Source organism: Tauraco erythrolophus, chromosome Z (genome assembly GCF_009769465.1).
Source record: "Tauraco erythrolophus isolate bTauEry1 chromosome Z, bTauEry1.pri, whole genome shotgun sequence".
NCBI classification, from domain to species: domain Eukaryota; kingdom Metazoa; phylum Chordata; class Aves; order Musophagiformes; family Musophagidae; genus Tauraco; species Tauraco erythrolophus.
Window position 1 is genome coordinate 86,837,515 of NC_141496.1, and position 18,235 is coordinate 86,855,749.

Sequence of the window (18,235 nt, forward strand, 5' to 3'; positions counted from 1 at the left end):
TTTCCTACAATTATTAATTTTCTCATTTTTTCCAACATAAAGAAAGCATATCATTTTATGTAGCATGTATCACAAAGCTGGGATTTACAAAGAAGCTAAAAGAAATTAGGTATTTAAAATCCCAATGACATTCCCAGTTCCTTTGTAAATCCTAATTCTACTCTTCTGACTAGTACAAACAGGAGTTACTTAGCGTAGCAGATGCACATTTGTCCTATCAAAAACATCCTCTCTCCACAAAGCCCACGCTGGTGTTCACTGCTAATGCATTTAAAAGAAAATCATTTTTAACTTTGCATTGATTTGCAGCAATTTTTGTTTTCAGGAATCAAACGCCACGCTCCTTTCTAAATAGGAATGTAATTAATTCCTCTTGTTCAACAATTAAGTAGTTGACAGTTTCTACTTATGTATTGAACACACATATTGCCAGTTCTTTATGTGAAGAGGAAAGACACATATTGCTACATGTGAAGAGAAACAGCACACATATTTTAAACACGCTTTCCAAAGATGCATCTTAGCAACATCATACAGTGTGTTTCACGAGAGAGCTGTACTCTTCTACCAGTTTCTTCATCTCATCTAATTTTTCCAGTATGGCATTCGTTAGGTAGGAGGCAAAAGGAAACTGAAAAAGAAACACAGTACAAAAAATGATCATTGAACTTTACGTTCTTCATGTGAAAAATATTTATTAAATATCTTTAAACCATTAGATTTCGCTTAGTTCTGACAACTGCCACACATGCACACATCTGATCTTTAAAGTTCACCCGCCTGGTTAGTGTCTGAAAATTTGCTCTCTATCATAAAAATGATAAAAGAACAGAGTAAAATGAAAAAAGATAAACGCCTTATTGAACAATTCATGCTTTACTGACCATGTTAATGATGTAAACTGCAGTACCAGCATCTCTGTCATTTATCTTCAATCAACTGATCAATAAGAGGTTACAGTCAACTGCAGGGCATGCAGAAATGGTAGTGTATGTTCACTGCTCTCAGGAGGATGAGACAGAACCGCCAGTAGGGCTCTCGACGCTGTGGCAACCGCCTTAGACTCACATGTGAAAACTTATAAATAAAAAAACCCAGAGCAAAACAAAACCCCAAACCCCAAAAGCTCCAATTGCCTGATTGGGGTATTACACAAATGTCTGCTCCTCCAAAACACAACCAGAAAATACTGTATTGATGTATCTACAGAGAAAAGTGAAAACCTCTTTTGTATCTCCTCCAGTATAAAAGATGTATTTGCACAATCTATGTCTTCAAAGAAAGAGATTTGCTATATTTTTCAGTGTCATTGCTTTAATGTTTAAAGGGGTTTCATTCACAGTCTTGGTGCCTCAGTGCTGGGAAGAACTTCCTGAGAAGTTCTTTTGGAGGTGGTACAAACCACCAGGCAATGCAGCGCCACCCAGAAAGCGGTCGGTGCCGCGCCAGGGGAGAGCCAACAGCTTTTGTTCACCCTTGGAAAGCCTCTGTCAGCTTCAGAGAGCTCTCCCAGTTTTATGGAACTGCTGGTGAGACCAGGGGTGACCGAGGGTCCAGTCCCAGACCATTAGTAACAGCTGACGCTCATGTCAGAAGCAGAGATAATTTTACCTTAATAAGGCCACCAGAAATAAATTAGGTAACATACAGCAGGTGGTAGAGCACGCCAATCACCAGCTTCCTCTGATTTTCACAACTGTAGCTCAAGGCAATACTTTTGCATCTAGAACCACTCTCTACTCTAGTTCCACACTCGAGTATTGCTGCTCTGATATTATTTTTTCACCTCAGTGTTCCACCTTAAAGAGAAAACTGTACTTACACCAGACAGAGGACTGCCTGTTTCCTAGATACATAAAACAGAAAATCTACAACAAACATATAAAAAAACCCAGACATAAAAGTACATCAAGTACAAATGCTGGTGTAACGTCTGAACTGATATACAGATATGAAGTTATATACTGATATCTATAATTACTAACAAGGCAGAAAAAAATCTAAAATGGTAGCAAGGAAAATCTTGTTAATAGTAAGCATCTACCATGAAGTGACTCTAACAGCAATCCTACATGTTGCTCAACAGTCACTTTGCAGTTACAGAAAAAGGACTATAATACGCATTATTTCCCTTTTTTTTGGAAGGTTTTGAAGGGCTGGTACTTGCTAGCCAGACATGTCTCCATCTGTCATAAATAACTTCTGTCTATGGTAAGAATTTTCTAGTAGTCATCTACACCTGTCAGCTTTCTCCTGTACACTATTGTGATGACTTTTTGGGGAATAGATGGATCCAATTCACTGAGCACAAATCTATTCAGAGTAATATAAGACATAATCTTATCTGAAATTCTGTGACACTTACTTGCTCCTGAGCTTTAAAAACACTGACCCCAGCATCCTGTTCACTCTAATTGCTCTCCCTTCTTGTCTAAATATGTTTTTTACGAGAACACTATCGCATTACCTCAAAGTCTCTAATTCTTCTTGCCTAGCTTGCCTACATTCATTTCTGATGCATTTCACCTCCTTAATGTTGTGCCTGAGATGAATGGTTTCTTATTGATGTCTCTGGTTTATATCATTCTAGCTACATTTTACTTGCTGCTCTCTACTCTCTGTGGCTTCCATGTCGTAGCAAAGTGATCTTTCACAAACTCTTTCCATTTAAATCATTCATTTAAATCAAGAGCATTTGAAAGTTGAATATTATGTCATTCTTTCAACATTTGTTGGTTTCAGAGAAACTGATGTATGTTTTTATCTGGTTTTCTTTTCATACAGACACCCAGAACTGGATGATCTCTATAGTTTTCATCTTTAATAGAAGCCTGTCAGATTTACTTTTAATGATGGCTCTGTAACTATCCTGGGAAGCTTCCCTCTACATTTCTCCCAAGAACTTCACAACTGTTGAAGATGTCTCTACTCCAAAGTATTCATCCCAGCTTCCAAACCTGCCATATGCTTGGGGAAGGCTTTGGGAGTTCAGCGAGTGCTAAGAGCACACCTAAGGAGTGAAAGCTTGTTTATACCACTGGTAATTACATATTCTAATACAGAATGATACTTCCTTCAAATGTTTTCTGGTTATCTGTGCCACAACTAATTTATCTGAACACTAAGCATTAATGATAGCGATCCTAAATCAGTACATTACAGTAAGCTTTAAGAAAAGTAGTATTTAATTGATTTGCATAAATTTAGAAAATTTGAGAGTGTAAACCACATGTGGATTAAAAGATTTTTCTTTATTTTTCTGTACCAGAATTACAGATTTCTTCTTTGATACTAGAAAGCCATATGAATGAAATGGCGTATTTCTTACACGACTTGTCAGACAGAGATCTTAGTGTATGGATAACTGTAAGGTAATGTGATCCTAAAGAATCAGGAATGCTAATAGTTATTTCTATTTCCCTCACCTATTTATTCTGACCTTGAATAAACTTCTTTCAGAGATCCCTTCTGTAAAAAATAAACCAGTAATATTTATCGACCTTAATGACATGACTGAGTCTCACTTAGCACAACTGCACAAATATACACTGAACTGCCAGTGTATATATAATGAATGCAGGGCAATGTTGTTATTTTAATGAGACATAGCATCTCCATTCAGAGTACAATGTCACTTGACTTCTGCTTCACAAAGTCTTAAATGTGTTAAAATAAAAATAAAAGTAATTAATTTCTGGAACACATAAATTAGTGGTTACACCTATTTTAAATCTCCCCATATAGACCATCAGCATAATAAATTTGCCCAACAAAACTATTCAAACACACTGCAGAGCTACCTCAAATTGAATTAAGTGAAGCACAAGGAATAACCTGAAATAAATATATATATTTTGCCCAGAAAAGCTGTAGATGCCCCATCCCTGGAAGTGTTCAAGGCCAGGCTGGATGAGGCTTTGGGCAACCTGGTATAGCGGAGGGTGTCCCTGCCCATGGCAGGGGGGTTGGAACTAGATGATCTTTGAGGTCCCTTCCAACCCTAATCATTCTATGATTCTATAAAACTCTGATGATAATGACTAAAAGACCTCCTAATTTCATTATAAACTAGAAGTCAAAGTTTAAAAAAAAAAAAAATTAGAGCAATGCTTCCCTTCACTATTGTTCTTTGTCCATTCTGCTTTGTGCTGGCTGTATATATGTGATTATACAAATACATACACGCCTGTCTGTATTCTTACCCTGAGTAATCAAGCCAATCTTTCCTTGTTTTCAGTCCAGGACAAGTGATGTAATGTGGTTTTGTTTCTGTGCATGAGATAACACATAGATTTATACCATAATAAATTGTCAGTGCACAAGACTGAGCTCTTCTTCTCATAATGACAAGGAAATCATGGTTACGTTCTGATGGTCTGATACCAGTGTTAATGGTGCCCAGGATATGGTTCAGACTGCACTGCTGCTGCTTTTTAACGTGCAGGTACTTGGAACACCTGGTGACGCTGGCAGTGGTAAGTGTGTGTGTGTGTTTGTGCATGGGTAGATAGATGTGTGCACGTGAGCAGAGGACATGCAATGAGCTCACCTGTTCAAAGACCCAGGCTGGAGGAAGACTAACGAAAGCAAAGCAAGCAAGTCCCAACCCAAAAAATTTGAAAGGAAACAACCATAGCTGCTAGCGCACATTCCCAGATGACATCAGAGGAAATCTATATTTAAAAGCCAAAGCAAATCCTAAAAAGGGGTTGGGGAAAATCCCTGTTGACGCAGAGTGAATACACTGTTCCAAACCCTGTTCTAGGCAAGGATTATACACATACCTATAGAGAGCCCACAAAAGAAAGGGGGAGGAGTTTTTCTGGAAGTTTTCACCATTGGAATATGATTCATAATGAGGTCATGAGAGGAAAGATTGTATTAGTCAGCTTTGTTTATGTGAGATGTGATATCCCAAGAAGTACATGAGGAGGGAGGGAAGGCAAGTGCTGCTGTACATATGATAAGGGACATGTGTCATGGTTTGATGTGGAGGGGGGGGTGGTTCTGGTGGCAGGAGAGGGATTTTGCTCCCTGCGACCTCCCCGGTTTTGGATCCGGGTTAGGCTTAGTTCTGGCCACCGGATCAGACTGCCATCCCCCTCGGGGTTGAGCCAATAGGGCGCCTCTGCGAATTGCCCTATTTAAGTCAGGACAAAGGGACCGGAAAAGGTGCTTCGCCCAGGATCGAGCAGAGAAGGGAGGAGGGCACTGCCCCCGCTCCCTGGCTCCCGGCCGGGCAGCTGCCTGCGTCGGGCCGGCGCCGCCCACGGAGAATGGCGGCGGCGGAGCCAGCTGGGGAACTCGGGGGCACCCCACTCCCGGGGTGCCCACTGGGCTGAGTTCACCTGGAAAGGACTGAGATGTGAGAGAAACAGCCACATCGACAGCAGGTCAGTGAGGATGGAGCGGGAGGAGGTGCCGGAGCCGAGTTTCCCCTGCGGCTGGTGGTGAGATGGCAGGCGGCCCCCCTGCAACCAGGACGGCCTTGGTGGAGCAGCGACCCACTCGCAGCCCGTGGGGAGAAGATGCCTGAGCCCGAGGATGGTCGTGTTGGGGGCACGGCAAGGCAGAAAGGCATCTGGAGTCTTCGTGACGACCCACGCCGGAGCGAGTGGCTACAGCTCCCTAAGTACCCGAGACTGTGGTAAAGCCCACACCGGAGCAATCTGTGGGGAAGGATTGTTTCCAGTGGGCTGGACTCACGTTGGAGAAATTTGTGGATTTTTCCTCGTGGGTAGGGGATCCATTGGAGCAGGGGAAAAGGGTGTAAGGACTCCTTCTCCTTTAAGAAAGAAGCAGCAGTAACAGCACGGAATGAACTGACCTGCACTCCCCCAGTCCCTGCCCCCTGTGCTGCTGGGGGGAGGAGGTAGAGCCGGGAGGAAAAGGAGGGGGCGGGGGGAAGGTGTCGGTTTTAAGATCTGGTTTTGTTTCTTTCTGTCCTCTCAAGTAATCGGTTTTTATTTCCCTTTGTCCTTCTAAGTAATCATTAATAAACTGTTTTGCTTTGAGAAAAGCGCTGCCTGTTTTGCCCAGGACCATGGGTGGTGGGTGCTCCCTCTGTTCTTGCCTCAACCCTCAGTCCTTTTGTTTTTTTTTTCTATCCTCTCTACTTTATTGGAGAAGGAGAGACTGTGTGAGTTTTAGTTGCTGGATCAGCCTAAAACCACGACAACATGCTAAATCAGTGGTGTCATTTGGTTCAATGCTTCAAAGAGTTAGGCAGATGATTTGCATTTTATTAAAAAACAGTTCTTGGAGACTTCAGGCAGTAATCTGGATTGCGCTAACATGATGTACTCACATACAAAATTATTAATGGATTGTTCTGAGATGCTGTTCCTTACAATCAGTCACAATGAATGAAAGCCTTGGGTAGTACAAGAAATCTTCTCTAAGCTATGTGAAAAGAAGTCATCCTCTTGATTTAGCTATATAAGTTTCCTATGATGGGAAAAAGCTAGAGAAGGTTGCTGTTTGTTTGTTTGTTTGTTTGCTTTTTAATGATTGTAAAAAGAGAATGCTGCTATACTGTGCCAGGTTCAAATAAGACAACACACACCCCCAGATGTGAGGGAGAATGTAGCCTCATCATTTGCCATACAAGCTGTAAACACACATACATAATGAGATAACCACACTTGTTTCCTCCTCTCCCAAATACCATGAACTGCTAAAAACTCATGGCCTACAACACGATACCTCTCCCAGCTTCTCTCTCCAATGCCCAATCACTAATGCATTATCAGTCTGATGTCTCTATACATGACTCAAGATACCTCTGTGCAGGTAGCAGATACCTGCACGTGCTCCAGTGAAGCCTCCCCACATACAGGCTCTTCATAGGCAAGAGAACCTTTTACTTTTATCCTAATGTCAATAATTAGGACATTTCATTTTTATACCTTAGTGAGAACACTCTAGTCATTGGGTGTTAAGGTATAAATACAAAAAGGCAACCGAAAAAACATCTGTTGGCCATTCAAGATGTAGGTTTAGACACTAAGTGATTTTTACCAGCTCTGTAGAATTCAGAACATGACTGTACTTTTCGATTATATGATTCTTATTTACATAATAACATCTTGATGCAGAGATATCTCTGTCAAATTGTAAGCTTCTTAGCAGTGGTGTGGTTTCTTCATATGTGTTTCTACAGTAGTTGATAAAATAAGAACATACAAACTCTGACTGGGGTCTGTGAGCTTCAGGAATGCAAAAAATATTTATCGCTGAAATATTAACCTTCTTTTAAAGCTGACAGAAATGAGACTTTTTCAAGTCATAAGAGTATGGAAAACAAGGGTACAGATGAAGTGTAAAACAGAGGTGTGCTATCCTTTATCATTACACTTTGGGGGAATCTATAAAATGACAGTAAAAAGCAACTAGTGCTTCCCTCAGTCCCCCCCAAAAATTCTAATGCAGCAGTAAAATGGCGTATGTCAGTAATAAAAATAAAATGTCTATGACATTTTAAATGTTATCGTACTGTCACAGCGGAATAAAATTAGCTTGAAGAATGATCTAAAGGGATATGATGCAGTTCATTATGTATAACAGTAACAGCAGCAGTTTCCCAGTGTTCATAAAGGTTTCTCCATTAAATTTACCTCCAGTCAATAATTAGGAGTCCACAAATAAACCTAGGCAATTAAATCAATACTGCTGGGCAATTATGTTCCAAAGTCCTGGCTCAATGGCACAAAAAGACACTACATCAAACTGCAATATTAAGTGATCTGATGCAATTTTCAACTGAACATTTTCTCAGAATAACAGAAAAGGGCAAGCCTGCATCTTTGTTCGAGATGCAAACAGGTACACGGTTTGCCAACCTGTGTCCTCACACGAGCAGTCTGTTATGAGCAAAGTCTTAACAGAAAGCTTTCATTTCACCACCACCTTTGTTTTTCTGATCAGAAATACTACCGATGCCTACTAAAGGAAGCTACAACCAAACTCTTTAGAAGACACAAGTTAAGCATTTTAAAGGGCATAGAGCTCTCCTGTGAGCTGCTGCCAAGACCAAGAAGTCTTAGCAATGTCCATCCATGTGACTTAGCATGGACAGAAATGCAAAGCAGAGCTGGCTGCTCCCAAAAAAGCACTCATCTCCCTGTGATTCTAAAGACGATCAGCTTGCCAAGAATTATTTTTACCCTCAGAGCATCTCCTGAGGAACCCCACAAGATGGAGCAAAAATCACTGAAAACCACTATTAACTTGTACACGTACGGATACGGCTAAGAGCAATGAGCTCCTCTATCCTTAGCTAACATTTGCAATCCTAATATAGCTGGTTACATAGTCAACAATCCCCTCACTCTCTGTGCCCTGGTTTTTGCTGTCTGTCTATATCAGACGATGAGAAGTGATAAAACTCTGCTTAGGATTTTTTAACGATCTGCCAAAGAATGCTAACAAAAAATAGAATAAGGATTCTCCATTGTATTCCACGAATCTGATTCTTATTTTTGAGTCCGTAATACAGACAGAATGTTGAAACTTAGAGATTTAAAATGATCCTTAAAATGAAGGCAATTCAGTTAATAGAAACATTTGTGCTTTTACTGCTGAGTTCCATGTAACACTATGAGGTTAAATTAAAATGCCAGTATTTCTCGCAATGCCAGTAAAAGCAAACTGAGATTTCCATCCACTCCACTGCAGCAATTAAGCAGTCCTAACGGTAGCAAGTTTTGATAACGAAAGAGCGAAAAACTGTCATTTCTTAAAAATCTGGTCATAGGACACAATCTAGACACAAAAGACGTTAATCATAAAATATATAAATCTGAATGTGATTGTTCCCTTGAAATGGCTTTCAAAATATTTTCAGTCATTCACATTCTTGACAGAAATGAACTACATCGCTAATGGACCTATGCTAGTGAATATGCATTAGGAACAGTGGATTTATATATCAAATTTTATTTCTTTTCAGACATCAGCTACCCATCATCTGAATAAAGGAGACAACTAAAATATAATGGAAAAGTTTCAAGAGTCAGTGTACGTTGTCAGTGATGTCCAAACAAAAGCCGACTATGGCTAGAAAAGCAGGGCTCTCACCTGCCAATAAACTGCCCTTGATCACTTACAAGAGGGGAGCATCCCAGCAGACTCTGTGTGTATTAAAAAAAAGACTTGAAAGGGAAGAAAAAGTATCACACAGGTCACAGCGGCAGTCTCAATGGACCCCTCAGGGATTTCTGCTAGTCTCAGCCTTGTCATCCTCTATGCAGCTTTCCTCTCTGCCCAGAAAATGTCGATAGGAAAATGTTTGAGGGGCCTCTGGTGGAAATTTTTTCATTCTTTCTGCATTGACAGGATGCCAAATCAATATTTACTTCCCACTAACAAGCTGCTCGAGGTCTCAGTAGAAAATATTGTAGAGAATGCGGGAAGACACGATAATAAACAGCTGTCTGGCTATGAGGAAAACATGAATTGACTGGAAACAGGTCCACAGTAAAAGGTCACTGAAACCCATGAACTCCTCAGGTGTCCATATCAACTACTAACTTTAAAGGCACATAATAAAAAACCTCTTTTTCCTAAGAGGTATGAGAGAATGGATTCTTTTCACTCTAGCAAGCATTACACACTGCCTCAATAATTCAATTAACACATTTGCCAAGATCTGTGCTGTTTTTCTCTGGTTTCAGCTGTTAAGTTAGCTATCACAAATCTTTGGTTAACATCTCTTCAGTTTTATCCAGTGAAGCTTATTTTAATAGAAATAAAAAGGAAATGCTAGAAAACAAGGATTTTACATTGCCTTATCACAGTACAGTTTGGGTCCACCAATGGCAACACAATTACAAATGCAACAGATTAAATACAACTTCAAAACACTTAGCTACTCAGAGTAGAAAGTTATAATTCATTAAGGGAAGACGTAAATGTAGCACCTGTGCTTCGAGAAGTTTCTGTATATACTGCAGCCATTCCTTATCTTTTTCAAATTCCATTTTTGTCTTTGCTGTTTCCTAAAAATACAAAAACATAACAGACAATATTTTGACACCACCTGAGAACATAATGAACAAGAAAGGAAATGTGTAACTGGATATACATTAAACAAACAGCAGTGGAAGTGAGTACTAAGCTTGCAAATCTAGTTATCTGAAGCATATCCACCAAGCATGAGTGCTCTGTTAAATTTATAAACCTGTCCTTGCCTGTGATTGTTCCTAGAAACACGTACAGCATTTTCTTTTCACATTAACATACAGGTGTATGTGTAATCTCTGTGCAAATTTTAAGAGTTCAATGTAAAGGTTCTTGAGTCTATGCACCGATAAATGGAATACATATCTAAAATTCGTGTAGTGCAAATTCATCACCTGTATTTTAAATTTGTTTTCTTTCTATAGTTAAGTATATTTGTGTGTTTTACACATATATTCACAACAATAATTACAATAAAATACATAAGGTGCAGAAATTACTCTGAGAACAAGGTAAGGAATTCTGTCAAAGTGAATCACTTTACAGAGGTGTGTAAGTGTTAGTGCACAGGGCAGAGATCAGTCCATTTTATGTGTATTCATGAATGTAATCCATATTGGTGCACACACATACAATGCACCTCTACTTAACCAATGTGAAAACTCTCGTGCCTTCTGTAATATAAAGCTCTAAAAAGGCCAAACCTAAGTCATACTAGAGTACTGTTACAGCCCAATAACGGTCATCTCCTAGACACTCTTAATTAAGTAAGTGTACAGGCTTTTTCACATATTATTTGATCAAGCCTAAATAAATCTGAATAAGAAATCTTATTACTCATCCGTTTAATAGAGAGTGATTTGATGAAACACTATCAAATATTTCCTAGAAAAATGTAGGATAGAATCAATAAAAAAAAGGCAATGGATTCCCCCAGAAACCATCTGTCTACTACAAATACCTTCAATAGGTATCCCAATTCAAGAAAGGAAGCATCAACAGAATCAATCTGGCAGAGCAAGACACATTCTAATTTTGTCTTTATTAATGCAGAAGTCTATTTAAAATGTATAAGCCTACCAAACAGTCTCATGAAAAAGGAAACTACTAAGGATTTTCAAATGACATCTCTACAGCTACATGCTCAAAACTGTATATTTATATTTTATTTATGCATGCCCAAAGTGTTGCCACCTTATGGGTCTCTAACCTGACCTTTTTATTTAAATCCAATTGTTCTGTTCTTTTTGTGCTGGATGCTGCACAAGGAAATTCTAGTCTTTACCTGGAAATCCTTTTCCTCAAGAATGGAAATATACAGCATCTTCTGATCTAGCCCCTTTTTACTGAAGAATCCTTCAAATAACTTACCTCATCATCTTCTACTTCTAATATCTCCTCAAGATCAGTTGTTGAAACATTAAGGATAGACGCTGCCAACTGAACAGACTCTTGAGAAAGACTCTTTTTGCATGCTCTCACTTCTCCCATTTTTTTTGCCTGTTTGACTTTTTTTCTCAGCTCTTGTACGCTATGCTGTAACTCTCTGGTTAGAGCCTGGAAGATGCAAGCAAAAATTGCAATTTTTCTTTTAGTGCAAAAGCTAAGGAAAACCAGTATCATTTAGACTAAGCTCCTTGAGATGGGAATTATCTTCACCCTGTGTTATTGGTTCAATAGGATACGTGCTGTAATGTTAAAGAACATGGTATTTAGAACACAAAATATGAATTAATACATTAAATCAGAAAATGTTCTTAAATACAGGTAAATTCTTTTTTTGTATGTCTTTAGCAAAATAACTGTTTTCATAATGCCATCAGCAGTAAGACAAAGCAGCTTTTGCAGAATCAATTAAAAATTCTTTCCTGATCCAGTCTACCGGAAATGTTCTTGAAATAACAATAGAAGTGCCAGGCTTTACTGTGGTCAATCAGAGATCTTTTTAAACCTTATTCATACCTCACTGCATGAAGAAACACCAATACTCCTCTTTATACAAAACCTTAAATTTTAGTTCCCACCAAGACAGAGTAATCCAAAACTGTCCTGGTTACTGATTCTTCCCAATATAATTTCTACAGTCTAAATCATCACAGTAGTGGTTATTCATTGTTGATAGACAGCATACCCTTGGAACACGCAAGTCCACCATGTCATTATTCAGGGCTCACATATGAAGGGTTGTATTCTCTCATCAGCTGGCCCATACAGAAGGCTCAGCCAGGCCAGCCAGTCTCTTTGCAAGGGTGCTCTTAGCAGACAGCAGGTGTTTCAAACAGATACTAGCTCAGGCAGAAGGAATAAGGTCAGGTGCCAGACCAGAACCGCTGCAACTGTTCTTTAACCCTGCCTTTGACAAGGTCTGAAGCAGGGGTGCCAAAGAGAAGCCTCAACTGTAGATCACATTTCTGCTGTTGAAGACTTTTAGTTAGTTTTAAGCAGCAACAAGAGCTTGATAGGATGTCTGATGCTGCTAATGCCGCGTAATTAAACTGCCTTTATTATCATTACTACTATTACTAGTGACTAATAAAGACAATAATAGTAAAGGACAATTTTTCTATGATCATTTCTGAACTGTGGTATTCACTGCTAAGCCAGAAAGACGCTCGCAGCTTAAAAAACTCCAGAAAAAGATAGCAATACTATTAAAAGAAAATTGTTTGAAAGGTTTAAATGGTAGGAAAGAAGAATCATTATCTGGAGAGGAAAAAAGGGATTACCAGGATTCAGTAACGCTCATGTGAAAACCTAGGAAAAGTAAAAAATAGGGAGATGACTAGACAAAAAAGTGGGGTTCCCCAGGGCTCAGTGCTGGGTCCAGTTCTGTTTAACATCTTTATCAATGACCTGGATGAGGGGATTGAATGTACCCTCAGTAAATTTGCGGATGACACCAAGCTGGGAGGCTGTGTCGATCTGCTCGATGGTAGGGAGGCCCTTCAAAGAGATTTGAACAGACTGGATCGTTGGGCTGAGGCCAATGGCATGAGCTTTAATAAGGCCAAGTGCAGAGTCCTTCACTTGGGGTATAAAAACCCCAAGCATCGCTACAGGCTCGGGGAGGAGTGGCTGGAGAGCTGCCTGGCGGAGAAGGACCTGGGGGTGTTCGTTGACTACCGGCTTGATATGAGCCAGCAGTGTGCCCAGGTGGCCAAGAAGGCCAATGGGATACTGGCGTGTATCAAGAATAGTGTGACCAGCAGGAGCAGGGAAGTGATCCTGCCCCTGTACTCGGCACTGGTGAGGCTGCACCTGGAATATTGTGTCCAGTTTTGGGCCCCTCGCTTTAAGAGAGATATTGAGCTCCTGGAGCGAGTCCAAAGAAGGGCAACTAAACTGGTCACGGGGCTGGAAAATAAAACTTATGAGGAGCAGCTGAGGGAGTTGGGGCTGTTTAGCCTGGAAAAGAGGAGGCTGAGGGGAGACCTGATTACGGCCTATAAATACTTGAGAAAAGATGGTGGGGAGGTAGGGGAAGGGCTCTTTACATTAGTGACAGGTGATAGAACAAGAGGAAATGGGCATAAGCTTAGTCAGGGGAGATTCAGGTTGGATGTTAGGAAGTATTTCTTCTCTGAAAGGGTTGTCAGCCACTGGAATAGGCTGCCCAGGGAGGTGGTTGAGTCCCCATCCCTGGATGTGTTTAAGAATAGGGTGGATGAGCTACTTGAGGATATGGTTTAATGGGGATTAGGGATGGTTGGACTCGATGATCTCTAAGGTCTTTTCCAACCTAGAAATCTATGAATCTATAAAAGTACTCGTGTTAATGGGAAAGAAGAAACCCAGCAGGGGTGAGACCACTCTCCTCCGTTTATTTAAAAGTAGAACAAAAGAAACATTAGGAAACACTCTGCTGAAAAGACTTTGTTGACCTGAAAGAAAGCTTACAGGAATCCAAACCTGATTTTGGATTTTGTTCCCCACCACCACACAAGTACTGAGCTTGAGTAACACCTTCCACAGCTACACACAAGCCAAACTGTACAACAGAGAATTGATGGTTCAAGTTCCTACCTCTGTTCCTAAAGTTCTCTGGTTCAGTGAAATAACACTTGGCATTAGCATAAATCACTGGTTGTAAAACTGAAGTTATTTTGTTTCAATATTTACACAGGTATGACAAAAGCATTTTGTCAAAAGCAGAGAAAGATAATTTTATTTAAAAATTGTTGGCTGAGAGACAAAAGCATTAACTCATGGTCGGAAGATCCTCCTAGTGTATTCAACTTCCATGACTCAAGCAGAACTATGATTGTCAACACAGACACCTTGGCATGAGTTTAAAATGAGAGAATAAAGTTTTCTTTCGATCGTCGTATGTGGGGCTCATTCTATTCAACTATCTCTCACCAGTAGCTGATAAACTCCTGAAAATTCTTTTTCTGCAGAATGCTTTCATCTCATAGAAACTGACTGCAGAATTATGAAGGCTGTTTATTGGCATTTGGGGTAAAGTAATCTAAAGCCTCTAGTGTATTCAAAAGAGAGTCATTAGACAGCATTTGCTGATATATTTCAAAGAAAGCACAACAGATTCATCTGATTCCAAGATTTGTTTATTCTTCTACCACTTCCCAACTTAACATTTTTATGTATTTAGCTAAAATTTAATCATTAAAAACTAAACTACCCTACCACAAATTTAGAGAGAGAAGGTACAATGAAATTAGTCCCATATTCTGATTAGAGTGCGGGTCCCTCCATCCACAGTATTTCCAACAAAATATCTTGTACACAGACAGAGCTGAGAAGAATGAAGAAACTTGAAATGTTATAGGCAGGAAGCTAGGGTAACTTGGACCAAGCTCATAGAAGGAAAGAGACTAAGAGAGGAGAGAGCCCCAAGTAGAAAAGCATACACTATGAAGAAAAATTACGGATAAATCACAACATGTTTTTGCAGCGTTTGAAATGGTCCAACAGTAAACTGGTTCCTCCAACATGAAGGAGATGCATCCACAACGGAAAAATTAGATAAACTGTATTTTTTCAATCAAATCAAATCAAATCAGCTTCCCAAATTTTACAAGGAGATCTCTCTCAGACACAGGTGATCAAGCTAGAAGATGCACATGTGTATACTGATGCAAAGAGGAAATGTAAATCCAAGGAGCAAAATATCAAGGAAATATGTGAAAAATAAGGCTACTTTATGGACTTTCAAATCAGACTCTCAGAGGCCAGCTGTTTCTGAACCTGCCTTCTTCACGTTATTAAGTCGCAATAAAAATGTTTTGATATACATTTTTCACTGGCTAAGTGCCTTAAAAGCGACAGCCTTCCTATGATTTTAAGTTGCTTTTTCTGTTGATATATCCTCATCCATCATATACAAATATATTCATGTGCTAAATTGTTTACTTATTAGTGATTTAATTTATACGCCAGTCCATGCTTTACTACAGAAATGTTCAATGTCAAAGCCACACAGGTCTTTAACTGAGTTATGAAGAACCACTTCCAAACTGAAAATGACAAAAACCTGAGAATTAACCAGCACAGGTTTTGCTGGTGAGTGTACTGAAGCCAGTATAATATTATTCTTTGATTAAGAAATTGATCCAATGCATTCTGGAGCTAAGTGTAGGATTTTAAACTAAAACAATTCCCACTGTGTACTTCAGAATTGCTTGTTTTTAAACTTATAGGCATACATAGGTGAAACAAACTGCCTGCAATGAAATCAATGCAGAATATTACTTCAGTACTGTATTGATGTATGATAACGATGTATTAGTACTAGTAATACTAGGATTTGATCTTTTCTCTTTGTTTTTCTTTGGTGTCAAATCTAGGGGATATTTTGTTAGTAAAGCCGTTTTCCCAACTTAGATGTTACTGTCAGTGTTACTCCCGTGGGACACACTTAGCTGCTACCAGCCAAGTAGAATAGGAATCCCTGTTTAATTCCTGAACACGAATCTACAACACACATCGGACTAGTGCAATTGCTACTGGTCTGACTAGAAAAAAAAAAAAGCTTACAATTCTAACAACATGAGCTTAACGTACTCAGCTCTTTTTAATCAGTAGCAACTGTTGCATTACCTACCAACTCCATATGTTTATGTAGTATATATTACATCTACTGGGTTCCATACAGTTCTAAAATATCTCCCTAATAAGCCTTTTAACTTTATTTTCACAACCCAAAATATTCATTCTTAAGATAATAGTTTTCAATTTTGGTCTCAGGACACAAACACTTTTCGGCACTATATTTTTTACCAGTTATGAGACATACAAAGACAAAGGTCTTTTTTCATTTAAAAGGCCATATTTAATTAAACACTCAAAGAAGCTGTGGTGATACACAGACCCTGACAACACATCATTACTAAGGTCTTTACATCCCAAAAAGCTCTGACACTAGTTGATCCTGGAACTGACACAAATAGATCAATGACCCCAAGTAATGCCATATGACCAAGTCAATGCCTAAAATTATTGTTGTAATTACCATGTTAATTTACTCACTCTATTGTTATTGTTTGTAGCATAACAAAACTTAATGGCCCCAAATCAGACCAAAGTCTGATGCTAGCACTGTAGCTACGTACAGCTAGATTTCAGTCTCGACCTGGTGCAGATCTCATGGCACGAGTCATGGCTGACATTAGTTATGGAAAACATTAAGCTTTACTGTGCTTTGTACAGTAGTAATAATGTTGTGCTGGCTCTGGCTGTGATGGAGTTAATTGTCTTCCAGCAGCTTCTGTGATGCAGTGTTTTTGATTGGTGATTAAAATAGCTTTGATAACACACCAGCTACTGCTGAGCAGTGCTTGCACAATGTCAAGGCCTTCTCTGTTTCCCACCCTGCCCCCTCAGCGAGAAGGCTTGGGTGCATAAGAAGTAGAGAGGGGACACATCTGGGACAGGTGACCTGAATTAACCAAAAAGCCGTTTCATACCATATAACATCTTGCTCAACAATAAAAACTGAGGAAGATGGGGGATTGCTCTGGCAGGTAGCCATTTGCTCAGAGACTGGCTTGGGCATTGGACTACATCCTTGGGTTGTTTCCTCCTCTCTTTCCTTCATTTACTAAACCGTCCTGACTTCAATGCACAAGTTTTCTTGCTTTTGCTCTTCCTATTCTCTCCTTAGTCTCACTGGGGGCAGGGAGTGAGCAAGCAACTATGTGGTGTCTAGCTGCTGGCCAGGGTCAACCTGGAACAGTGTAATACACAGAACAATTCTATACATAGTATTTTGTGTGTAGTTCAATATGAAAGTGTCTTTAGATGCAAGTAATGCATTCTTAGAAACTAATTTGTTTTGTACATTAGGATGGTGTAAGGATGTGGCCAAGAGCATTGATCTAAAAACGAAATGGGAAATCTTTTTTGAAACAAGGTTAGTTTCCTAGAGAAACAAAAGTATTGTGACAATGCTGCAGCTGTCTGTGGAAAACATGATCTAAATTTCACAGAACTGAATGCTGAGTTTAAAGAACTTCTCTGGTTTTGAGGTAGATTAATTATTGCTGGCCTAAGGTTAGGGCAGATCCTAGCGTTGTAAGAGGTTGAGAGAGCATTACCACCCCCATTTCAGCAGCTGAAACAAGCACTCAAGTTTTTTCAATGCCTCTCTAAAAATGTCCTTTGAAATACTTTCAGTAATAATGTTTAAACTCATCTCACAGCCTGATTGCTGTATGTCAGAGAAAAGAAAAATTATTCTATAGTAATTTCACTTTTTATGTATGTTAAGTTACCTCAACTAGCTCCTTCGCTTGAACAAATACACCTAGGCATAACTTTTTTCCAATCAGAAAAGCGACAAGAGTGTGGACAAGAAACAAAGACAAGACAGACCTCTGCAACAGATCTGTCGGGCCAACGGCTCTAAAATGGAGCATTCTGACACAAGGGAATAAGCCAGCCTCAGGAGGTTAACTTAATTCTTATAATCCCCAGAGATCACATGTGACTTCAGAGACTCCAGTAGATGCCCTGAAAGTAGAGTGTAAAGGGGTAGAGGACATATAGATCAGTCTTATCTTCTTCCACTAACTTCAGTTAGTACTGACCGAGAATGCTATTGCCAAATAGCAGAGCTGCAAAGTTTCAAAGGCTAATTCAATAAAGAGCTGAAAGGGAGAAATACATCCAGTAAAGCTAGATATCAGATTGATATATGTGATTTAAAATAAACAATCTCATGTTCACTGACACTGAGAATAGTGCTCACAACTTCACAGAGACCAGCGGAAGATGAAGGCACACATTGCCTGGAAGAAATGCCTCACCTGATGACCTG

General features: G+C 39.5%; 1 protein-coding gene across 1 annotated transcript in view; it reads right to left on the reverse strand.

Annotated features, from left to right (window-relative positions):
- Positions 1-529: 529 nt before the first annotated feature.
- Positions 530-18,235, reverse strand: part of CNTLN (centlein) — a 208,194-nt gene continuing 190,488 nt past the window's right edge. The window contains exons 24-26 of the mRNA XM_086629919.1: positions 11,332-11,517; positions 9,921-9,998; positions 530-631 (exon numbers count right to left, since the gene is read on the reverse strand). Of these exons, the coding sequence (XP_086486045.1) occupies positions 530-631; positions 9,921-9,998; positions 11,332-11,517 (366 nt within the window). The remainder of the gene's footprint in view (positions 632-9,920; positions 9,999-11,331; positions 11,518-18,235) is intronic.